The 25695-nt window shown below is 35.2% G+C and overlaps 3 protein-coding genes across 3 annotated transcripts in view; 1 reads left to right on the forward strand and 2 right to left on the reverse strand.

The window, feature by feature from the left end:
- LOC108763780 (hemicentin-2) overlaps positions 1-16432 on the forward strand; it is an 84028-nt gene extending 67596 nt beyond the window's left edge. Inside the window, exons 6-14 of the mRNA XM_018511650.1 lie at positions 4165-4309; positions 4447-4577; positions 5876-6035; positions 7755-8048; positions 10683-10991; positions 12824-13150; positions 13933-14123; positions 14836-15246; positions 15374-16432. Of these exons, the coding sequence (XP_018367152.1) occupies positions 4165-4309; positions 4447-4577; positions 5876-6035; positions 7755-8048; positions 10683-10991; positions 12824-13150; positions 13933-14123; positions 14836-15114 (1836 nt within the window). The 3' untranslated portion in view covers positions 15115-15246; positions 15374-16432. The remainder of the gene's footprint in view (positions 1-4164; positions 4310-4446; positions 4578-5875; positions 6036-7754; positions 8049-10682; positions 10992-12823; positions 13151-13932; positions 14124-14835; positions 15247-15373) is intronic.
- A 1450-nt stretch (positions 16433-17882) lies between these two features.
- On the reverse strand, positions 17883-21305 carry LOC108763786 (uncharacterized). Its single transcript, XM_018511657.1, has 7 exons — positions 21015-21305; positions 20727-20792; positions 20344-20445; positions 20031-20141; positions 19798-19956; positions 19434-19596; positions 17883-18355 (listed from the first exon to the last, which is right to left on the reverse strand). The coding sequence occupies exons 1-7, from the start codon at positions 21123-21125 to the stop codon at positions 18264-18266; spliced, it is 804 nt and encodes a 267-aa protein (XP_018367159.1). The 5' UTR covers positions 21126-21305; the 3' UTR covers positions 17883-18263.
- Positions 21306-21762: 457 nt separating this feature from the next.
- Nup44A (nuclear pore complex protein Nup44A) lies at positions 21763-25315 on the reverse strand. The gene is made up of 6 exons (XM_018511656.1): positions 25019-25315; positions 24260-24416; positions 23911-24172; positions 23372-23605; positions 23009-23296; positions 21763-22009 (listed from the first exon to the last, which is right to left on the reverse strand). The coding sequence occupies exons 1-6, from the start codon at positions 25127-25129 to the stop codon at positions 21844-21846; spliced, it is 1218 nt and encodes a 405-aa protein (XP_018367158.1). The 5' UTR covers positions 25130-25315; the 3' UTR covers positions 21763-21843.
- Between the last annotated feature and the right edge of the window lie 380 nt (positions 25316-25695).

Genomic DNA, 25695 nt, shown 5'->3' on the forward strand with positions numbered 1-25695 from the left:
ACTGTATGAATCCACTTTTTTCCGACACACCGCGGGAAAGTTGAAAAAGCGCTCGGAATATTTTGAGATTTTATGAAAAATTTTGCGTTATATTTCGTTCAGGAATATGAGTAATGTGGGCGATGCGTTTTTCTGACTAACATCCACTATTCCTATTTTATGCGTTGAGCGTAATCCCTAAACTCAGTTCATTGGACGGAGCGAGCGTTTGCACGAGCACGGATGTTTAATTCACGAAACGTAAAGCAGAGTTATTACGGGTGCTTCATAATCCACGAACTTGATTTTTCGTAAGCTACGGAACTTTTAAATAGCGTAAAATTATGAATTACGCTTAATTTCGGTATGAGAATAACGAGATGTTAATTAAAATATGAAATATTAGAGATGCAGAAGCGAAACTTGGAAATTTACATGATGTGTTACAAAGTTCAAAAAGATCCTTACATGCCGTCAGTCTGAATTAACTACATGGATTTTATCTTATATCATAATATTAAATTGACGAGACGCAATATAAATTTTGATACACAATTTTATCCAGCGGGATAATAGCCGTTTAACAAAGTAGTTTTCATTTTAGCGAAAATCGAAAAAAAAGTAAAAATAACAAGAAAAAAAAATATTTCACGTTTTTTTTTTTCCTTCGACACCTCGGAGCTATTCGACAAGTATTTGCTCGGATAACAAAGGGGAAACAATTCTCATACGAATGTTTTCGAGGTCGTACACTGATCGATTGTTATAAAATTGGTTCACACGTTCACCCATGCGCTTTATTCGGTTTGTTTTGTGATCAAAATAGATAGTAAAAAAAAAAGAAAACGTTCGCTTTCCATCGTTAATACGCGTTATTTACTCGTCACTGCCATCAAACGGGCCACTATTTACGAAACGTTAACTGGCGAATAATTCATTTACGAAAAAAAGGCGGTTTTTTTTCATGTTTTTATCCATTCTTATACGTACGTTCGCAAACTCTTACGATTGTACGAATAGAGAGAGATAAATTTGGGCGATCGTATATATAGACGCAACGAGACGGAGAGGTTAACCGGGCCACTCGACGTATTGAACGTTCATTTAAGGCATCGATTCGCCTTAATTACAAGCGCAAATTCGCGGACTCCGCGCGACTCTGATTTAAATTATTCCACGCTTAACGACGCTTTTACTACGGGTTCGTAGTCGCGATAACGATAATTCTCCCGCCACCCTTGCAATGAGACACACTTGTGCACGGCCGTACAGAGGTACACGTGCGCAAGAGAGAACCTTATTTTATGGTCACTTTAAGGAGCTGTACGAGCCGTGGTCGAGCTTGCAAATTACATTGAGTGCGCGTCTCGACGGTGTAAATCGAATCGGAAGTCCTTGAGCGCGCGGTTTTCCACGGAGATGCACGTCTGATTATTCAGAGGTGTTTACTACTTGAACAAGTTTCCAAGTTAAACGAATCGATATTCGCGGTTTTAAATCGAACGTTATAATCTCAACTATCATAAATATTTCTTATCATTAATTTTTTTCTACGATTTTTTATCCCATATTTAAACAATAAAATTAAGTATTGGGTTGGAGAAAAAGTTCTGCGGTATTTTATTAGCTCAAAATTATATATATATAATATCTTTGTTAAAGATGATCAAAATGTAAATTTAAGAAAAGGGTTTTAAAGCTTGAAATCTCTACTTTCGAATGGTTAATATATTTTTTGAATTTATGTGAGTTTTGTAATTTTTTTATATATAGAAAATTACGAGCTCAAAAAAAGAGAAATTTTTCTTCTCACTTTGTGGGTCTGTCACGTGCTAAAAAAAATTGTCAAAATTTTCCACTATCTATATCGTGAAAGTTTGGAGGTTTTTTTATAAAATCGTTTTTTTTAAATGTTTCTACGATTTTTTTATTCTTGAGTTATTCGCGAGTTAAGTAAAAAGGAACATTTTGAATTTGATTGCTCATAACTTTATTAAAAATCATCTTACTGCAATTAAAAAAACAGATTCTTAAAGCTGAAACGTTGCTCTATCGAATATTATGCTAATTTTTTAAATGTAAAATATATAAAAATTTGAAATTAAAAATGTGTGTGATATTACTATCCTTATAATCATTGCGCAATGGAAAAAAGGACAGTAATATCATTATTTTTTAAATTGGCAATTACACCACTTGATAGAGCAACGTTTCAGCTTTAAGAATCTGTTTTATTAATTACGGTATGATGATTTTTAACGGAGTTACGAACAATTAAAATCAAAATGTTCTTTTATTTAATCCGCGTGTAACTTGATAACAAAAAGTCGTAAGAATATTTTTTAAAAACGAACTTTTAGAAAAAAATTTTAAGCTTTCACGTCAGATAGTCGAAAATTTCACAACAAATATATTCTGTATATTATAATGTATATAAGAATAATTATATTCTGTATTTGAGCTAACAAAATTCCGCAAAATTTTTTCTCCAGCTAAATATAAAATAAAGTCTGAATATAAAATGTTAGATTAATAGCTTATATTTAAAAAACAGCCTTTTTTGCTGTAAAGAACGATATATGACATGCTTCATACTAACAGTAAATAAAATAACGGGACCCTGTATGTTCCTAGTAAGCTTTGCGATTTTTTTTTTAATTTTTTGCTGAGTCCAGAAATGAAAATTAGTGCTCACATTTAAAAGAAGGAACATTTCTGAATGTTAATAAAAAATATGAGACATATTCAAATATTCATATAGGTAGAGTAGATTTAAAAAGAAGTAGCATTATGCGTATATATTGAATACATATGTACTTAATATGACCTAAGTATATTCCTTTCTTATGCAACAAAATATTAGAAAAATAGAAAATAAAATAATTCATTGTTACTTTTATAATATTATAAGTTTATTAACATATTGACATAGAAGAATACACAAAGAACTATTTTCCAAGCAATGCACTTATTTACTTATTTACTTATCTGCTTATCTACTCACGATGTTTAGTAAATGAATTAAAATCCATAATCTGAAATAATAACAAGAGTACAAAAAAACATTACAATCGATGTGTGTACTATCAATATGCCTAGGTTGACCACATTAATTCCACAAGAGGTTTCTTCTCTTTGATTATAAACAAAACGTGACAAAAATATAAACTAGATATATAGTATTGTAAAGTATGAACATAGAGCTACGATAACATCAACTACTGAAATTAATAACAATCTTCTGATAGTTTAGGAAACAATTATTTATCTATGAAATATTACATCGATATCATATCACAACAATCTGCGTTTTGCTTCACTGACGATAACAGAATAAACAAATTGAGCAATATAAACTGATGCAATCGAGTCAGGCGAACAATCTGCACCACAATCTGCTATCTGTTGAATTAATCGTATAATACGAACAAATAGGTGTTTTGACACACCTATATTGATTCCAGTTGTCTTAATTAATTATTAGATAGAAGATTTAGAATTTCATTTTAAAAAATTAGAATTTGTTTATGAAGAATAGCTACAAATACGTATCTTTAAAAAAAATTGTTTAATTTAAAAAACTGATAGATGAAGTAGTACATTAAAAATTGTATTATCTATATGCGCATACATTATCTACGCATATCATCCATACTACTTTAAAAGTTTCATCATGCATAAAATAAAGTTTCTTAGTACTGACATATGTGTTTTTGATACATTAGATAAAGAAGACAGTTAATATATGATATAAACAACATAGAAAAATGAGAAAGTATAAGATCCTTATTTATTACTTGCGTACTTCCTTATATAAGTTGCGGAAATTTATCTAACACGTATACATTGAATAATTCAGTAAAACTCTAACATAATGATGATTCTGCCCTCAAAAAAGATAGAAGTCACTTCTTTATTGTTAAAAAAGTAGGCCTATCCCTTGAGAAGGATAACGAGAAATTGATTGAGAATTTCGTCTGATTAGCTCTGACCCTCCAGATCAGATGATAGATACGCTTTTAATATATAGGGGTTGAACGGTTGCTTTCGCCGCCATTGATGACAGTGCGGGTAAGCAAACGATCGTGTCGACGAAGAAAAAGAGAATAAATACGACGAGTGTCGGCGGGGTGGACTGGTGGGAACTGGGGACCCCCGATGAACGTTATCATAATGTTGTTACAGACCTCCGTCGATGGGAACACGACCACCAGCGTTTTATCTTTCATGACGACGAAAGCAGACGCAGGCAGACGCTTGTCGTGTCAAGCTGAAAATCAAATCATGGGAACCTTGCCGATAGAGGACGAATGGGTACTCCAGATACAATGTAAGCTCATAAACGACGACAGCCCCGAATCCGGCTCTGTTCCCCGGAGCGCGCTCGCGCGACGCTCTTTCCTTATTTATTCAGACGCCGGGGATTCCGGTCGATTTTGACGATTTATCGAAGGTCGTGATTCGCAGATACGCCAGAGACGCAGATCCAGCTCGGCACGTCGCTGAATCCTAACACCATACGCGAGGGCACGGACGTCTACTTCGACTGTCTCATACAGGCCGAGCCGTCGGTGTACAAGGTGGAATGGCGACATCAGGTGAACGGAAACACAATTTTGTAGCGAAAATTGGTTGGACGTACTAGTACATATTAAAGCCGATGTACACTGATTTAATCTGGGGTGTAAAAGTGAAATGCAGTATTTGAATTATAAAATATATATTTTACCAACAACACAATACAATTTATTGAGTGTATTTCACAATTCAATCCATTTCTATATTTATATCAAACACACATCTTTACCGCAATTTCAATACAGTGGCCTTTATTTGCATCAATCGCACTGAGTGCGTCCAATTAAATTTGCTATTATTCAGGCGGAAGCTATAAATGTTGTTTTGGCTTCCGAGTACTTGATACTTTGGAGTATCTCCTTACTTTGGAAGACAAGCATCGGCAATGCAAACAGAAGCAAATATAAATGCACGTAAAAGTGGACAAGATAATCAATGGAGAGATTTCATTTAGTAGCATAATTTGATGTATACAGATACTCAATAATGTATCAAATTATTACGAAGCTTAATTATTTCAAAATGAAATATGAGAGAGAAAACATTTTAGAAAATCACCGGCTGTTGAATAATAAAAACAAGTTGATTTAAACATTTTTCAAGAAATAAATTTAGCAGAGAAATCGGAGACGCAAAACTTTACAATAATTTATTCAGCGAGATTTATTTAAAAGTTTTATCCTTAATGAATCAACTTTACGTTAACCAATTAACGTATGTACAGCATCCACGCGCGAAGTAGAATTTATCATAATTATACCGAGGTTTCTCGGTACATAGAAAAATATTTCCCAGAGAAGAATTTCTGAAAAAAAAATCATAATATATTTAGTGAATCATTTTCCGGAGATGTAATCTCCGCAAATACTCTCTCACTCCATCTCGCTGCGAATTATCATTAATCTATTTCGAAGATGCGTAACAATGTTCGTCGTCAGTAATTCGTCCGTATCTCTCGCTCTCAGAAAGTTCTAAAACCCGAGTGTCGTAAACAGATTGGTCTCTCGCCAACTAACAAGCTTGATTATGCCTGTATTCGCTCGTGCGCCACGCAAGAGCATCGACTTACGTTAAGACCGAATATAAACTTCGACGCTCGAAGTATCAAACTTTTATAATAACTTCCCGCCACCTCTGTCGCGATGATCACTCTTATCTTCTTATTCTCGTCTCTAACAAATGAGAGGTTGTATCACCGTGGTTTATTTACGCGTTCGTGTGCTTATCACATACACACACAGAAAGTAATTCTCGTTTCCCCCAAACGTAATCCGTTTAATGTAACGGCGAGTGACGTCAATTGTCGTGTTTCTTTCAGGGCAAGGCACTCCATCACAACATCACGCAAGGCATCATAATCAGCAACCAGAGTTTAGTGCTGCAGGGAGTTGATCGTAAAAGCGCTGGCAATTACACGTGCGTGGGATACAATACTGAGGGTGACGGCGAAAGCTCGCCCTTTTATCTGAACGTGATGTGTATGTATTCTTACATTTACAGCGTTAATAATAGAATATTGAATAGGACAGACACAGCGGAGAATTTATTTATCGGAACGTATAAATTAAATTAGGAATTGTTTTAAAGTCTGATTATTTAGTACAAAGTGATAAACAGAAGCATAAAAGCCAAATTGAATTTAAGTGCTAAATAATGTTTATATAATGTCAGTAACAGATATTTATCACTTTACAGCTGTGTGATTACAACTTTGTATTTATTTTTTATATTTTTTTATACACAATTATTTATTATTTAATATCTTTTCTAACCAACTTTACCGTAATGCTTTTGCAGTTAACACAAAATAAAAAACATTAATCAAAAGTATTTTAGTATACAGAGTGATTCATTTTAATCTTAATAGACAAATATTTGGAAAATATTTGCTCAAAAAACATGCCAAACAAATATAATGAAACATATAGACATTAATACTTTATCGATTTTAATCTATTATTCGGATTACTACAATCCTAATACATGACTAAATCCTCTTGATGTAGCTAAGTAATAATTCGAGTTATTTATCATATTTCAATGTACGCTGAAATATGGTTGTTAATGCTTATCGGATTTTATTCGGATTATTACAGTACTAAATACTGTAGTGAGTCTTCTCGATACAGCTACATTCATAATTCGGATTATTTATCGCACTAAGAATGCGAATAATAACGAAACGATGGTACGAAGATTCTAAACGGAAATGTGTTCAATCGACTTCAATTAATAATGGATTATAATGAGTAAAGATTCGGTACTCACGTAAATTCCCGCTGTGAAATTTTAATTCCTGGCTTATACGTACATCTATACGTCCCTCGTGAATTGCGTGTACAATATTATCAGGATACCCAGCTGTTTATTCGTTTGCGTGCAGATTATCGGATGTGATATCGAAATATTTTGCAATAGTTTTGTTAATCAATATTTGAATTTATTTGAAAGCTTCGAGTCAGATGGGTATACGAAACGCAAAGCGTATTATTGTGAAGCTCGCATATATTTAATATAGAAATTTCCAGTTAAAAATTACAATAAGCGCATTATTAATACTTTATTCAGCAAGCTGTAAAAGAAGATAATAAAAGGATAAAGCTGATTTGGAGAATGTCTAATTTGATTAATAATAAAATTACTTAATACTGAAAATTAAACTGTCTGACCAATTATTTAAAAAAATAATATTGAAGTGGATTTTGAGGTGGATTTTTAAATTCTGATTTTATTTTAGCTCTGTTATTATTATTGCGGAATTATTTAGCATTGGAATTAAAATATGCAAATTAAACTTTATTCATTTAAATAGACGACAGTAACTTCTCACGTCTAAAAAGTTATAAGAAATACTTTAAAAATATAATTTGTGACTGAATTATCAAGATAGTAAAAGTTTAAAAATTTCGAAATAATATTTTTAATAAGAAAATGTTAAGCCAGATTTCTTAAGAAATCTTTCTAATAATGGAAACTAAGATAACAATAATATCTCGATAATTGTACATCCTGTTTATAATCGAATAGGTTTCCTTATTAGATCTTCATAAGGAACTTAAAATAGATCACGAAATATCGTTCTAGCGAATTTAACGGTAGCATAAGAAATTCACGAGCCTTACAAGACGAAGATATCCTTCGTATCCTTTGCGCCCCAATTATTATTTATCGGTGACGTTCGACGTTCGTTCCCGCAGTCGCCCCTACGTGCAAGCCAAATCAGACGAAGGTCCACGGTGTAGCGAAACAGGAGAAGGCGAATATATCCTGCCAAGTGGATGCAAATCCGCCGGAAGTGCAATTCAAGTGGACCTTCAATAACTCCGCCGAGAGTATCGACGTTGCGGCCGGCCATATCGCGCGAGCTGGCACATCCTCCATCGTCTCATACACACCAATGACGGAATTAGATTACGGAACGTTACTCTGCTGGGCCAGCAATCACATCGGGCAACAACAAGTGCCCTGTGTATATCACATTATACCGGCGGGTAAGGGATCTCTGCATTCATATCATATTTCGCGAAAACGCGGAGCGACGTATCTGCCGATACGCAGCGTGAATTTTCGATTTAGACCAGAAGATTGATCGCCACGACTCGAGTTTGCGTGATGTGGCGTAACAAAATTATGCAAACTACAAATAATTTTTTTTATCAAATCGATAGGTAATATTTCTCGTACTAATTCAATCGAATCCTTCTTTAATTTATGATTGTCCCCTTGACGGAAATGAATAGATAGGAAATGGAAAAAAATCTCTTTTTTCAGAAAGAAGAATATGATAGGAACCAGTGTGGATGATAATTTTAAAATCTTTTTCCCCATATTTTGCATATTAAAAATTTAATAGATTCTTGTACAAAATTAGTTTCTATCCTACGCTTAATTAGCCTACAATTTCATAAATTAGTGAAACTAACAATAAAGTTATATAGTTTTAATCCTTTGGGATTTAAATCTTTCGGGAATTGTAACTGTTATGCTAATTTAGAATTTGGATTTTATTCGCGGTTTCTAAAGTCTCACATTTGCGTAATTAAATAACTAATTCGAATCTTAGTATAAAATTGGACAGGCGCAATTTTTTTGTGTATAAGTTGTTTTAATAAAATCATCCAATTATGAGAAACTTTGTTCGGCTTCGAGTTATAATTAGTTCCAATTAGTATTGTTATAATAGCGACGTGAATCAGATAACGCGATAATGAAGTTGCGAATTATCTCTGAATATCAAAAGTCTTTGAAATGTAGATAAAACTTAAGAAATATTATTACATTGTATATTTCTCTCTCTCTCTCTCTCTCTCTCTCTCTCTCTCTCTCTCTATGCATTCACAGCACGATAGCGCAAAAGAGATCTGTTTCTTTCAATTATCCAACAAATCATTACAATAAATGAACTTGATACTGTTGCTTTTTATATTTCAATTCGACTTAAAAAAATCTAATCTAAGCCCAATGAATATCCATCTGATGCAACGGGCATCCCCGTTATTCTCATATCGATGTTTCCGCCGCATATCGATGCTCGAGTTACCAATTAATTGGGATTCACGGATCCTACTATCGAATTGCGTTACAAAGAAAACGCGTGTACGCGTATACAAGGATAAGCGTATTCCGGACATAGAGGAAAACAGCTCTCGTACCGTGCTCCGTAAAAAAAAAAAAAAAACGAATTCAACGGTGGGCGAGTAAAACGGGGACACCGCGAGAGACGGTAGCAGGTGTCTGATGCGCGCTATGATTTTTCAGCAACCATAAACGTGAAAACAACCCGGGCATATTCCCGCTTATTTCCTTTTCTTTATTCCCCTTTCTTTTTCTTGTCCCTTCACGACGCAATATGCCGTTATCGTTCCGTTCGCGCCCTTTTAACCGGCTTTTACGAGCTGCGAAGTGTACCGTCGGCTAATGCCTTTACGGAAAAAAAAAAAGCCAGACAACCGTATATATCTTTACAGCCGACTCGGTTACAAGTGGCTTGTATGCACCAGCGCACCATGCGCCGGATTTACAGGGCAACTATCACGCCCTGATTCGCGAATCTACCGCACGCGAAACGATATGTTACACAACGCCTACCCCCCTTTTGCGCCGTCTGTATGAAACTATACATCATTTCGACGCGAGAAAAGAACGCATTGAAAGTTGGAGTAAACTGCAGAAACTGCTGACGCTGAAGAGTTACCGCTGTACTTATGTAATTAGTTTCGCTTAAAATTCAGCGCACTTTAATATAACGCAAAAAGTAGAAATAAACAAACTTCGGGTAACTACAGGGAAGTTATTACGCAATTTTTTTTACGCTCGTACTTTGTTTTTCATTCATATTTTTCATTTGTAATTTTTTGATTCCGAACATATCTATATATGGGGCTTTAGAGCTGTACGATTCGGGAGAGAAAAAAAGTTATCCCATTTTTCTAAACTATAGAAAAATGTAGCTTTTATATTGAACATTAACTATTTTTAATAAAAGGCGACAAGCCAGTTTTTTGCGAAATATATATATAAAATTGGAAGGTGAATAGGAAAAATAGTCTTACATTTTTCATTTAATTTAAACGCAAAATTGTTAACAATCGAAAAAGGTTTTTCCTGTTATTGGCATATAAAATAAAAATATTTCAATATTACGTCGTTAATTCATTTATTTCTACAATTTGCTTGGCCAATGCCGAATGGAGACAAGTAAATATAATATTTTAATCTAAACCTGTCAAAGCATCGAACAATATTGTTTTAACAGTTATTTAAAACATTGAAAGAGATTCCGATAGTTATTTTCAAAAAAATTGATATATAAAGCGTCGGTATCATCAATATTTTAAATTTTTATCGCCACGTATAATTCGATTTCGTGCCTTTTTAACATCGACGATCGTTTTTCACTATTCTATTTTCTCTCTTATTATCTCTCTTATCTTACCTAATAATTTCGACGCGCAAAATGTCATCGATTATCGAAAGGGTGCACTTGGGGAGAATTTGAAAGAAAAAATTACCCCGCGCGATATTATCGCGGCTTTGTGGCTATTACGAGCTGTTATGAGCGCGTGAATAGTCTCTCTCGTGCACGCGGCGCATTTTAAAACGCAGGCGAACCTTATCCGTGACAGGCCGCCCAGACATGGTTCACAATTGCACGACCTCGAACACGTCGACCAACTCGTTTTCCGTGCGGTGCACGGAGGGCTTCAACGGCGGCCTGCCGCAATCCTTTCTGCTGGAGGTGCGCGAGAGCAACAGCCAGGAGTTGCGTGCCAATCTGACGTCGCCGGTGCCGCGCTTCAGCGTCACTCACTTGGAGTCCGGCGCCCTTTATCAGGCCTGCATTTACGCCTACAACGACAAGGGTCGTAGCGAGGCAATGGTAGTGCAGGCCGGCACTTTAAGGCTACCGGAAAAACAATTGACGTCCGAGTCAGGTGAGAATATTCCCTTATTTTTTTCTGGAAACCGAGACCAGCGATCACGCCATTTTCACACTGATATTCTCCCGCTAAGAATTGAATTACTTGACGAAATATTTGACGAGAAATATGCGAATACGAATGTATTATGGTAGAAGGGTATGTTCCGATACATGTAGCCTTGTATATTAAAGTAAATTGATACTCGTTCAATATTTCAAAAATTCTTGTTATACAGTGTAACGTTAACAACTTCAAAATTTTCGATATCTTTTGAACAAGCTCCGGTACTCGATTTGCTTGAAAGTTGCGAGAAAGTATTGACTCAAGAGCCTTCACATCATAGTGTGATATGGTTTTCGCATCTTTTTGCTTGCGACACAAAATTTTCTTTGTCGTGAAAAGTCACACGACTATATCGTATTTTTGAAAAAAAAGAATTCGAAACAAAGTCCACATTTCTGGCAAATAAAATTATAAAACTCAATTGATTTTAAAATTGCGATTAATCGACGAGAGATATCGTTCTATATACTGAGATAATATTATATACTAAGAAAAAAAAAATGTAATATTTGTGACTATGCTTGCATGGTAAAATAATTATAGTTAGGTGCTCCATTTTTATGGTTATTACTGCTATAATGTTAGTAATAATAGCCTTAATTCTCTTAAACATGCAAAAATACTATCTATAAATTAGATAATTTCAAATATTAATATAATAAAATATTAAAGTATAAACGTGGTAATTAAAGTAAATATTTCTATTTAGTAAATACAATCGGAATTATAGTAAATATAATTATTTTCTTAAATTCACTTACTATTTGTATGTATAGAAATAATAATAAAAATCCTCAACTTTTATGCTTTGTAGCGTGTTTCTCTTTTTATGGCGCGGTATTCGTGCGCATTCGATGTTATACGCCATATATTAATCCCAAAAGGTTACATGAGATTTAGATAATTACGGAAAAATTCACGTCGATGAGGCAGTGCGAGCGAAAAGCCGCTGCCAATTGGTCGAATTGATGAAAAGCTATCGACTCAATATTAATTCGTCGGGCGAGTAAAAAGCTCCCGGCGCTTTTATGACTCGACGCGAAAAATCGGGTCAGCAATTGGCAATTTAATACTACCGGACGGACAATTTTCCCGTTGTTTGCCTGATGCGATTGTTATCGTAATTTTTAATTCGTCCACCACCGGTGTCCGGGATCGTGTTTTATGTATATCTCTATTAAAATAAAATGTGGCCGGCTGTATTTAGGGCATTACTCGATGCATTTCGGAATGTGCAAACAAGTCAAGCGTGACACCTATGCCACATACTTTTTGTATTTTTATAAAAACCAGGTTTGTTGCGTTATTAACATTTTGTATAGCATGTTATTGTATCGTGTAATTCGTTAAAAATCCGAACGCCACGTTAAAATTTTAAAAAGTGCTTAAAAGGGTTTTTATTAACATTTAGTACATATAATCGTGTCCTGTATATTTCTTTTCTTCGAAAAACTAGTAATTAGTTATAACATTTGTATACAATTTTTTAAAATACATAATTTTACAAATATTTTCTAAAGGTGTTAAAGTATATGTAAGAATTATTTAATAATTTTTGTATATTTGTTAAAATGATGAAAAAATTAACCCAGGCACGAATAATCCACCGTAAAAGGACCAGAAAATCATCGTATATACTAAGGATTAAAGAGAATGTCATTTGTGTTTGAAGTGTATGTAACTGAAAGCTGTTTAAAATAATTTCATGATAATATTATATCGATTTTGTGTTCGATGTCGATCGCTTTTTATTCTCAATTCTTCAATTATGGGCATTGCAGAACGACCGAGGCAACACGACAACCTGACGCCGATGCTGAGCGTGACGATCGGCGTTGTGATGGCCCTCATTATCGTCGCGGTTATAGTGATGGTCGTCTTACGAATTCAGCACACGCACGTAGAGGAGCAGAACAAGTCACAGATGGAGGATCATGCGAAGCAGACGAAGGCCGTTCCCATACAGAGGGAACTACGATTCCGAGAGGGATGCAGTTTGCTCGCGGACGAGAAGCATCCCAGCAGCCCGTTCAGAAAGCTGGAAACCAGCGGCGATCTCAGTGAAAGCGACGAGAAGAATCCTGACATTATTCCACAGCAAATTACTGGTTCGTATCTTCGCAATTTCTGTAGTAATTCTAAAATTGGTAAAACTACAAAAATGTGCTAAAAATCATATTACAACGAAAAACTTAAAAACAAATTAACAAAAGTCGAAGATACATACCTTTGTCTTTTTAAATATAATTTTTCTTGGAAAAACATAAAAATCTATATATATATAAATTAAAGGAGTAAGCGATTTGTAAATTATAAAGTATCTTATTATTGGCGGAATCAGAAATTTGATTACAAGCGAAATTTTTTAAAAATTAAATATAAAACGATAAAATTATATCAATTAATATTAAATATTATTTTAATTTTTACATTGAAAAATTATTATTTAAATATATAATTCGTTTTAAAATATAGAAAACGTTTTATTTAAAATTATATTAATACAAGAAAAGAATAATATAATAGAATTTGTTTTTTTTTTATATTTAGGAATTTCTTAAATTAAAAAATATTTTTGAAATGTCAGAGTTGTGATTAAGCATTTAAAAAATATTAAAAATATATAACGTTTTCCTGTATAAATATTTTTGAAAACTTAAAGTCTTTATTTTTTAAAATATTTATGGCATGACTTTCATGGCTCCCCCGTGGATCCGCTAAGCGCACTTCCAAAGCACACTTTCTTCAATATTGAAAGAAAATCTCGTCGAGTGCGCTACCATTCATTTTACGTGGTTGTTTCGGAAATTTTCTCGTTCGTGTTTATACGGTCGTAAAACTCCGTGGCGAAATTTGGTGGTTGTAAAACTGTCGTGAAATTTTTCCGTAGGTGATGAGCCGTCGGAATATTTAAGGAAGAGACGTCTGGTATCAACGATCGAGACGTCACCATCAAGAAGCCTTCTGGAGCACTCAACGGTGACTTCCATCAGCGGACACAGCAGTTACGTCGGATATTGCACGATCCGCAATGGCATGCCACTGCACGAGTTCTCCAACTTGTCAACGAAGCACAAAAGCGTGAGTTCCATTAAAGATTTGATAATGTAAATGTCGTACAAATATCTCGTGTAGATATTTAACGAAATAAGAAAATAGCTTACATCGATAACAATTGAGTATCGTGCAATTAAAAGGATGATTGCAAATTCAGGATTAGATTAAACAATAAATGACATTGTCGATTGATACGTAAAAAGCACAATTAAATAAGAAAATATTTTAACTAGAGCTTAACTGGATGTTAGTGCTTAATATGAATTTATAGATATCCTGTTCTATAAACTGCGTATCGATTTAATTTTCTTGAAATGCAATTTAAAACGCAAATCACAAATTAAATTTACAAGCAACTTGATAGCGATACTAAACGTTTTTTAAAAATACTATAAAAAATTTAATTTGTGATATTATCCCAGTTTAAAACCGTATCTGATATTTCAACACCGAAAGTGTTGCGTTTCAACACCGTAAATGAAATTATCGCGCAGTTTATAGATATTTATATAAATTCACAACGAAATATTAGCTTAAAATCCACTAAAACCGAATAAGACATTTCCTATTTAAATATCCTAGTTAAATAATTAAATTGAGTACCAATGAGATACAATGATAATGTCTTGCGATTCTCTCTCTTAAACAATTACATACATAACTTTATATGCCTATATTAATTCATCCATAGATGTATCTTCGAAAATCTCTGAAAATTATGAATGACGCGTTTCAGTTTCAGCCGATGGTGGGCGACGTCTATGAGAGCGGTATGTGTACCCTACCCAGGCAACATTGGCCGAGCCAAAGCGTTCAATCGATGTCGATGACAATGAGTCCTCCGATATTGTACGCCGGTCTAGGCGTCGTCACCAGGACCTGTCCGAGCGGCACACTGCCGACGAAGGACTGTGAGACACGAGTGCCCGGCCAGTGTTGTCCAGCGATCCAGACGCAGAAGGACGCGACGATAGGCACGCCAGTAGTGATGGCCAAGAGGGAGAGCTCTGTGTGACCCTACACCCACCACGGGGCCTGCACCTGCAGCGTGAGCGAGTTGCTGTGAATCACGCCGTTGTCAATCGCGAGATAGCCGCGGATCCTGGATGACACGAGCGCCCAGGAAACGTTCGGGAGATGTCTACAGGTCACGCGAAAATTGGAACGTCTTTTAGGAACGAAGCTTCAATTTAAATTCCGAAAGACGTTTGGACAATATATATTATCGTTATTTAGATCTGAAAATTGAGATGTCTCCTTTGAACGATTTGTAGGGGGAAGTTTTCTTTTACCAAACTGGAATATCCCTCCGACGTCGCTTGTGTCGTCCGGAACGCTTTGGGCGTGCGAGCCGGTTTGAGTTCGACAGATTCATGTTTCCACTCTATGACAAACGTCACGATTTGCGTCTCTCTGTTGAATCAAGTGCCCTTTTTACACTGAAAAACGACGAACATCCCGACCGGCTGATCTGCCGGCTTCTCTCATCTCGTGTGCGTAGCCTCGTGATCGAGCCCCGGTGGAACCAAGACGGGCACCTTATATGGTGGAGAGAAAGAGAGAGAGAGAGAGAGAGAGAGAGAGAGAGAGAGAGAGAGAGAGAGAGAGAGAGAGAGAGAGAGAGCATACGAAAATGTGCGTGTGCGCGAGCTCACCAGCTTGCCGCACATACTCCTGTATATACCTCGAGACACGGAAGATATTTTGTACGAGTCGCGTATATTAACGATTTATTCCCACTTTTACTATGAACACAACACTGTACAATTTGTCTAGTCGATGTAAGTATAAATATGTATATGCGTTAAAGTCGTCGGGGAGGCGTCAGACCAGAATAACGTACACTGAGGGGGATGATCATCACCGTCGCGTCACGCGGGTCACGCCGCACGCGCGATATAATTATTTATAACGTTGACAATGCGTAAATGCGAAATAGCGGGACTCTCGCAGGTACGGGAGAGAGAACTGAGTGAGGGGGGGGGGAAGGGGAGAGGCAAAGTTGTCAGAGACATATCGTTTGTATCTCCATCCGCGGGGATCGAGTACGAGACGAGGCGTACGAAGAGCAGCGAAGTAATGAGACGAAAGACGAAGAAAGAGGAAAGAATGATGAAGACGAAGAAAAAAATAAAATAAATATCCCCGTTGCGCTTTCGTCTCAGTCTGCAGGATTCTGGATTTCACCGTAATATTAAGTATCTCTTGTACAATGTATAAAGTAACGACTTCCTCTTCGAAGTAAATGTACCGAGTATGATGAACGTTGTTTTTTCAAAGTCTTGAATCTTACTCTATATAGAGAGATGCCCCCAATTAAAAAAAAAAAAAAAGTGTGGTACAGTAATCGCGATAGCACTTCTAACTTACTGCCTGTTTCGACGCTTGTGAATCTCGTTGGTAACTTCATTTGGCAGAGGTTTCCCGACCTCTTTGTATCATATAGCTTTAAAATGAAAAAAAAAAGAAGAAGAAGAGAAACGAAGGTTCGTCGAAGGGCGCCTCGTCATATCCTCCGTACGATACAGGGATAATCTCATCGTTGATTAGAGCGGCCCGAGTCGCGTCTCTGGCTACCGGGTTGCTAATTCGCGAAAAGTAAGGTGAAAATTGACCATGTAGCCTTTCCCTTGATATCGAGCAGTCGATTACTGGGCGGTGCATTTTCAGCTATATATTATTACGTGAGACGCGCGTCAAAAGTCTCTCCTTTTCGGGCGAAGTGATAATACCCCGTACTTTGCTTCGATCTGTACAGATTGATTTTTCGCGTATAGGATTTACGCTCCAAGCACGCGACGATCCTTCTGCGACTGCAAGGACTCACGTGAGAGTCAAAATGCCCTTCATACAGCGTGAGAAGAAGAGAGAGATCTTTCGATGTTCACGTATTATATCTAAATAAGATCGTCGTGTATCTAATCGTTCTAGAATTCGATAACATAATCGTAATTAATCCGATGATAAATGATCGCAAATTTTTTCTGACATTTACCAGCGCGTTTTTACGCTCTCTGAAGCAGCAATATCGATCTAGTTTAGGAAACTAGAACAGGAACACGAGACGAAACTCTTTCAAACGTGTTTCGAGAGCGCGAAAGTTAACTTAACTTTTTTCATCGCATTGTTCCTTTTACATTTTAATTATTAAGCATTAAATAATTTTCCGTCTCTTTATATAAGCGAGTTTTATCTTCGAACGGAGTCACGATTTCTGTCTCTTTTGACGCGACCAAGTCATCAAAAGCCAAAAGTTTCGTTGAAGCAGCACGGTATTTGTCTACCAGATCGAAACTTCGCGTAAATTGACTATAAAGGGAATGTAGGTTGTGACTGTTTGCAGTCGCGTCGTCGTTGCAGTCTGTTATACGTGCTTGCAAATGAATATGCATAGGAGACGGTCCTCACACACGGGCGAAGCATCCGCGTTTCCGTTCGCCGTGGGAAACGACAGGTGATTATCGGGGATACTTAGCGAATTATTCGATGTGTAAGGAACGTAGAAAACGGCGAAGTCGAAGATTTTATGAGCCGTAAAAAGCTATCACGAGAATTTCCAGGGCGAACACGTTGTTTTCTCGATCGCTTAGATGTTACGTTAACGCGTCGCTCCCGTGAAGATCTATTAACATTTAAAAAAAAAAATGAGATGAATCGTTGATTATTATTATTACTGCCATTAATGGAATTGATGTCGGAACATTGTGAGTGTATGTTGTCGAAGAGAATTTTTAGTAATCGTTGATACGCAATTGATACGCGCGTTCCTCCACCTCCATACAATATAAAAGAATGTTGCAACAAAGAGATTCTGCGATCCGACGACGGGGAAATGTCACAGGAACGAAAAACGTACAATAAAAACCTGGATCCAAACTGCCAAAGTTTTCTATACTTCGTTCGTACGTATAATATCACTATATACGCCCACTATACTATGAGAAAAAGTGTGAACTTTTTAATAAATAAATAGATTTTTTTCTAACGAAAAAGACACACGATTGTCTGAGAAAATATATTTATTAATTCCATTTTATCAGTACGTTTAAATCCGAGGAAACAAAGAAAAAATCAAGAGGAAAAAAAGAAAGAGAGAAAGAAAGAAGATAAGTCATCATTTTTCCGTATCTTGCTTGCGAGACAGTTGGTTTCCAGGGCACATCTCTACTTTCCGCTGTTCCGGTGATCCGGAACCTTTCGGCCATCAAACGCGTCGCGAGGCATAATATCGCAAGGCGGTGGCCAGACATTATTATCTGCAAAACGATTAAACGATATTTGTCAGCCAGCACTGGAAGATTAACGTGAGTGTCGATGTTCAATCGCGCATGAATCGTACAGTTAATCCTCAGTGAAAACATGATATCGACGTCGATCGCACTCGTTTCAATGTAACTTTAAGTATCGATCGAAAAATGAGACATGTCAAGGGGACGTTGTTTTTTTTTTGTTAACTTTTTTTTAAAGATAAGAATGCATTTTGCCTGCACTGTTCCGTATGCGTCACTGCCTGTATATCGTAATAATGAGACCGGATCTGACCAGCCGCCGCTTGCGCGAGACAACATTGAAGTTTGTATATGTACTTAGTTTAGGACTATCTCCGACATACACACAAACACACACACACATACATACATATACACGAATCTCATGTACCCCAGAACGTTTTTTTGATATTGTAAATATTCTGAAATAAATAATCGTTTTTATTCACGCGACTCGCGTGATTATTGTGTTCCTCAGCGATAATATTCGCAGGGATCAACGATGATTCCCCTACAGCACAAAGTTGCACAAAAGTTGCAGCAATATTGCAGAGATTTTGCAGCGATATTCCTGCAAATTCTGTGCTGTGTGAGTTTGATCAGTTTTTTTATCAACGTCGTAAACCTATTAGTTCCTTTGTTAAGTTCACAGATATAAAATGCGTACCTGCTATGTCGAAAACAAATTTTGCAAAGTATCTGTTACAAAATCCAACGGTAGAATGCCAGCAAAAATATAATAAAATATAATAGTAAATTGATTGATATAGAAATCATGTATAATTTACAATTTTGGAATATATCATTTATCATTTCATTGTTATTATTAATTTATTATTATTCCATTTCATTATATATTTTATTCAAATGATTACGAAATATTTTCACGAAACAATTAATTCTGCTCAAATTTCTACTGGCAATCTGTCGTAAAAGATTATGTCGGCACTACTGGCAGAGTATGAGATAAAATCGATGCCAATCCAGCGCAATAATCTTCTGAAATCTACTGGTATACAGCTAACATTTTGCTTACTCGGTGTACGTCAGTACGTGTAATTCTTACCGTCCCAGAATGCACTCGGCGACGCATCGGAATATATTTGCAAATGCTCCTCGACGGTTTTGAGCACGGGCGAATTCACGTTCAAGAGAAACTCGAGAACTGTGCTCTCGGGGAGATACGCTTTGTCTCCCAAGTTCAGTAGCACGTCTTGAACGTCGATCGACTGTAAAATCGAATGAAACTAGCGTCACGGGATAGAATGGAGGAAATTCTTAGCTTTATATGTTTAGTATCTCGGATTCAAAATCCTTCTTTTCCCCCCTTTCCCCAATAATTCTTTGAAGCCTCATCAAACCTCTGTTCAACATCCGCACAGAGTGTTGGACGTTTTATATCTCCCTTAGATCTCTGTAAAATTGCGAACCTTTTCGTGCACCGCTTTTGCAATATACTCGCATAACGTGTACACCTTTATTAGACAGTTTGAGACTTGCTTTAGAATGTCATCCAATGTATGAGCTTCTAACGTCCCTATTAAAGTCAGCGGTATCATGTAGACGTGGCACCATCCTGAGAAGAATCTCTGCAAGTGCAATATATGTATGTGCAATCTTTTTTTTATGTACATCCACATGCACTACATATCAGGTCACCGACTTGATGAACGTGATGATACGAAGGCAAAGGAATTGCTTTTTCGAATTTGCATTTATCGTCGTCCATGGCGTACATAAGCTCGTAGTGCTTATAAATGATGTCTTCCCACGCCTGTCAAGAAAATAAATCTCTGCCTTATTTTCATTTTTTTCTTTAAAAAATGAGTAGATGAATCACAAATGAGAATCGCAATTATCAAAGAAAAATTTTATGATTCGAAGGTTTGCAAGTTAAATACATAATAATTTACTTTAACATTTTCTTCTCTTATAATGTAACATTATATAATACGAAGATAAAAATATTGAAATACCTCCAATATGTGAATATAACATGATGGATAAACAAGGAATAGTCCTGTAATGGGCATATTATTGTAATCCACGCGTAAATCCCGTATAATATTTTCCATTCTCTACAAAATATAAATTATTTAAAAAAATGCTTTTCAATCGTAACTTGTGTAATTATAATTTGAATTAGTATTGTTTGTAAATATAAAAATATTATCTCTGTACAATAGGAACATAAATTATCTTTGACAATTACTTATTATCTTCGTTGAATATTGCTGTTAATGTCGCTAATTATATTTGCTATAATTTCTCAAAATTCAATAGTTTGTTTTCGGAGATTATTACAGTATCATAATTATATAAAACTCTAAGAAACAATATATACAATTTACACTTGTACCTTTGGTAAAACTTCATGAGTTCCGTGATATTTCCCGATGTAAACGACTCGCGTAATGTAAGTTTTCTAAAAAGAGAATGTGACGTATATTTCAAGAAAAAACTATGTAAAATTTACTATATATATATAACTTATAATTAATACCATTTCTGTTTAAACTTTAATATTACAAATATTTTATAAACAATATTTTTATACGTAAAAGTTTTATGTCACCGTTTCAGTACTATTTTGATTAAAAATTATTAATTATAGATACACATTAAACAATAAAATAGTACAACTTACGTAACCAATGGCGCGAAGATTATATTGTATCACATCTAAAACGCTTTTTCGCACTGGTTCGGTTAATGACGCCATTGGAAGTTTCTCAACATGTTTTTTCTTACTAGCCATTAATGCGTGCTATATTCTACTGTTAACTTCGTAAATTCGTCTGTCACATAGAAGCAGAAATTCTGCGTATATTTTTAATATGACAACGTAATGACGGTGATGGTGAAAAGAGCGATCTGAACGTTTAAAGAATTCCTGTTCAACGAGAATGCTTACTTTGAAGCTATCTTCGTTACTGCAAGTTTTATATACGCAGTGAATAAAATGGCAAATACACATCCAGTATCATGAATACTTGAATAGCTACATAAATCTGCGCCAAAAATTGAGCTATTCTCCAGCTCGTATAAATAAGAATAAAAGGATAAAAGGTAAAAGTGAAAAACATAAATTGGTAATGCTTTCGGATGAAGGACGATCAATATATGTATCAAATAAAATGGCCAAATAATTTGTTTTTAAATCAGATCTCTAAAAATATATTTATCAGAAATTTCTACACTTAATGATAAGTTGTTTTCACAAACCAGAGATCCATGAAATCTATATAATTACGTAGAATCAAAATTTAAATCTAAATATGTAGTATCAAAGAATCACTATGAAAAACTAAAGTGACAAGATTATGCAATAAACGATTTTGCATTTTAATTCCGCACGAAAGTATATCAGTTTACGCGTTATCACAATCGAGTTAAAATTAATCATTATTTATATTATCGCGCTTATTCTAAACATTATCTATTAAATCACATTGCTAAATTGCGAATAATTCTAATTATTTTTTTGCTATAATCGGCAACAACGGCGGTGTCGGCTCGCTAGGATTACCTAGCCACACGGATTTACTAAAGCGTCCCTTTATAACGGGCGCTTGCCACTTGTTACTGGACACGACGGTAGCCGTCGGTTTCTCCGCCGTGACCGTGGCTACGCTTACAGTCCTGAAATAGTAATAAAGATTATTTAAGAGTATATGAGTGAAAAGATCGCGTACTAAGCGTAATAGTGCGAACTAAGTCCCTGATTTAACGAATTGAAATAAAACTGTTTACAGAACATCACGAAACGAGGTAATAAAACAAGAATATTTTCATTACACGCATTCCTTAGGAAAGAAACAACTACTGTGGTGAAGAATTTTTACACGGAACTTTAGTAGAACAAGACAGGAGAAAATGAAAAGGTATTCGTAATGCACAAACAGCATTTATTAATGAAAAACGTGTTACAAATCTTTTTAAGCGCCGTTTATTTTTTAATAGTAAATTTACGAAAAAATAATTTCTTCAAATTTGAGTATGTATTAATTGAGTATATGTATTTACTCCGCGGAGCTTACTATAATAATACATACTGATTCTATTCATATAATCCACCCATATCCTCACAAATTATTTATATACTTTATATCAGAGCCTTCCAACTCGCGCACCGCATACACGAAATTTCGTGCCTGCGGTGCGCGAGTTGGAAGGCTCTGCTTTATAATTATATATAAATTGCTTTACGTGACCAACATTTTGCAACATTAAAAAATTTTAATAAACAATGTGACGAGATAATTGAGATGAATTTGTCATAAAAAGAATAATTTTAATAAAACATAAAATTATAAAAAAAATTACAAGATGATATAATAGTAGCAGTGTATTTATCACATTGTAAATGTGTGATTGTTTCAGAGAACAAACCCAATGTTAAAGACGCGATTATAATAATAAGTCATATAAACACAAGATAAAACAATAAAAATAGATGGAGAACATAGGCGAATCACAATTTTCATGATAACGATTGTACACTTTATGTTTTCTATCTGGCAAAAACTAGTGCGTAAATAAACACAAAATAATTCATGATTGTCTATTCTATAAATTGATTAGGTCTTCTAATGCCAAGGTACTTGACTTGGATGACTGATGGTACCCAGTTTGTAGTACCTGGTGGTAGATGGCATCTGTTGAGCTGGTGTAGACGAACTCGGTGGAGTCGCTACGATGGGAGTTTCAGCACCCTGAGCTGGAACACCGTCTCCTTTGAGAACAGAGATGCATTTCCAATGGTTAATGAAATTATCCTTCCACAATCGGACGCAACCATCATCGCCGGAACTTGCTAAAATCGTTCCCATACAGTTCCAGCTAACACGCCAGACGGTGCAGTAATGATCATCAAACTGTGCAACTACATTCGTTTCAAAATGCGACACACCGGTCTGTGTACTTTCGCTGAAAAAAAAAATATACATTTACTTTCCCGCTTGCTTATTATTTTTTTATGCAATTTTGAACAATTTTACTTACTCCGTCGGTTTTAAAGTGACTATCCGTACATCTTTTGTAGCTATGGCCAGTGTGTGAAAATTTCTGCCTAAATTAGGAGCAAACGCAATGTCGTAAACGGCATCCGTAATGCTCGATAATGTTTCGGCCTTCACCCAACGCCTACTGTTCTCAGAATATTCGTAAATAAAGATTTTTGCTCCAAGTGTAGGATTTGGATCGTCGCTGCCGACTGCTATCATAGGCGGATGTAGTCTAAAGTATATTTTTACCAAATATTAATACAAGCATATTAAGGGGCCGATTCTATAACTCTTAACGATAGTCGTTGACGTCGTTGCGCAGATATTATGTACAGTAAAAAAGTTGCGCAGTGACATCAACAACTATCGTTAAAAGTTACAGAATTGGCCCCTAAATTGATGTTATTTTATCTTATACATTAGATCTTATTATTATTACACAATACATTATTAGGTTTTAATTATTATGTAATAAATTATATTTTTAATATCAATAACAAAAATTTTTAAAAAATTAGGAGATAAGAGCACACTTGCCTGGAGAGAGATGGATTCCATGTAAGACAACTACATGAAAGTTTACAGTTGATGTCATGTTGTAACGTCCACTGGCTCAAATTCATGATATCTGGTGCTTCATATATCCGAATGAATCCATCTGCACTACAAGTGGCCAGAAGAAGGCCTAAAGTCTTTGGTGCAAACTTTACATCTGTGACGGAAGTACGTGAATCAACTAAATTTGTTCTTTTAATCCAATGTTTGCTGCCACGAGCTTCTGGTCCTGAACCTTCGCCAACTGTCAAGAAAAAGGAAAGACATAGGGAACAGTAGAATATAACGTCAAGCTTAGAAACATGGAAGAATAAAACAAAATCTATCATACCAATTTCCTCCCAAACAGCAGCGGTGCGATCAAATGAACATGTGGCGAGAACTTGACCAAATTCTGGATGTGCCCAAGTAACTTTCCACACTGATCCACTGTGGGCCTTCCAAGAAGCAGTTAAATGCCAGTTTCCATGCTCATCTTCATCCCAAACCTGTAATGTTTCATTAAACCTATATTTCATAAATAAATATATATAATATTTCATAAATAAATATATATTAATAGAAATTTTTATAAAAATTTATTTTGAATTATATATTTAATATCTATATTTAGCGACAATTAAGTATGTATACTAGGAAGAATCTAAATCGTATGTCTATAAGTCTGTTTTTTATAATTTAACTAGTACACACACTTTTTGAAATTAAAGTGAAATAGATATAAACTGATAAATAAAATATTTATGTAAGCCTTTATGATATTGATGCTTAAATTAGTTATTCATAACACGATAGATACATAAATCACAATCAGTCGAAATGTGTTTACCAAACAAAGTCAAAGTAAACGCAAACATTACGAGTTGTGTCTACCGTGTTATGAATATATAATTTAAACGTATCAACATCCATAGATGCTCACATAAGTGTTTTACTTGTATCAGATGTATTCTTGGAGTCCACAAATATTATTATTTTATTTTAATTTAATTTCAAATAAGTTTAATATTTGGTGAAAACGAGAAAGAAAGTTCTATAGTGCAGTCTAATGCAAGAATAAAAACAGACCTGATCCCTTCGTTTACTGTACCTTTACAAATTGGTCACTGGAGCACGTCGCCATTCGTTCCCCATAGTAATCGTAGGCGATATCGTGTATGAGATCTTTGTGCTCTGCATTGATGCTGTGCGCCTCGTACATTGCGAACGAAATAAATGTCAGTGATATACACTCTCGTGAGAAATTGTTTACTAAACGCGCTACACGTTGAAGGTTATGACACAGCGTGCTCCGTGTCGACACTGTCGACGTCTGTCGGCACCAGTCGGCACCAACAGAATTATGGGTGCTCGAATCTGCTCGAATCTACGCAAGGTATGTGAATAGCAACGCTGTCTACAGGGTGTCCCGATCTTTTTTTGCCAATCACTTTTGTGTAGATAAAGCGGACTAAACTGAGTCGAAAGTCCTCTACCATTTTGCAATTTTCGCAATAGTGTGTTAACAAGATATTAATTACTAAAAATTGCAAAATATTGATCTTGAATAATTTTTTACTCAAATACTATCAACTTTACAGAAAAACTGCAAGAGACAAAAATTATTTATTTTCTTCTTATAAAGTTCTGAGAATTTTTTCAGAATTTTTTAATACCGTATTTTCTCATGTTGGTAAAAATAAGAAAATGCAGTACTAAAAAGTTGATAAAAAATTCTGAAAAAATTCTCAGAACTTTATGAGAAGAAAATAAATAATTTTTGTCTCT

The sequence above is a fragment of the Trachymyrmex cornetzi genome, unplaced genomic scaffold (genome assembly GCF_001594075.2).
Source record: "Trachymyrmex cornetzi isolate Tcor2-1 unplaced genomic scaffold, Tcor1.1 scaffold383, whole genome shotgun sequence".
Taxonomy (NCBI): domain Eukaryota; kingdom Metazoa; phylum Arthropoda; class Insecta; order Hymenoptera; family Formicidae; genus Trachymyrmex; species Trachymyrmex cornetzi.

What these genes read in the sequence shown, in the direction of transcription:
- LOC108763786 (XM_018511657.1), bottom strand. Translation starts at nt 21,125, where the DNA reads ATGGCTAGTAAGAAAAAACATGTTGAGAAACTTCCAATGGCGTCATTA. An exon ending in GTTATATTCACATATTGGAG is followed by an intron (nt 20,142 to 20,343) that starts GTATTTCAATAT and finishes TTTTCTTGACAG; the next exon opens with GCGTGGGAAGACATCATTTA. An exon ending in CAAAAGCGGTGCACGAAAAG is followed by an intron (nt 19,597 to 19,797) that starts GTTCGCAATTTT and finishes TCGATTTTACAG; the next exon opens with TCGATCGACGTTCAAGACGT.
- Nup44A (XM_018511656.1), bottom strand. Translation starts at nt 25,129, where the DNA reads ATGTACGAGGCGCACAGCATCAATGCAGAGCACAAAGATCTCATACAC. An exon ending in TGGAATCCATCTCTCTCCAG is followed by an intron (nt 23,606 to 23,910) that starts GCAAGTGTGCTC and finishes AATATACTTTAG; the next exon opens with ACTACATCCGCCTATGATAG. An exon ending in CAGATGCCATCTACCACCAG is followed by an intron (nt 22,010 to 23,008) that starts GTACTACAAACT and finishes TTACTATTTCAG; the next exon opens with GACTGTAAGCGTAGCCACGG.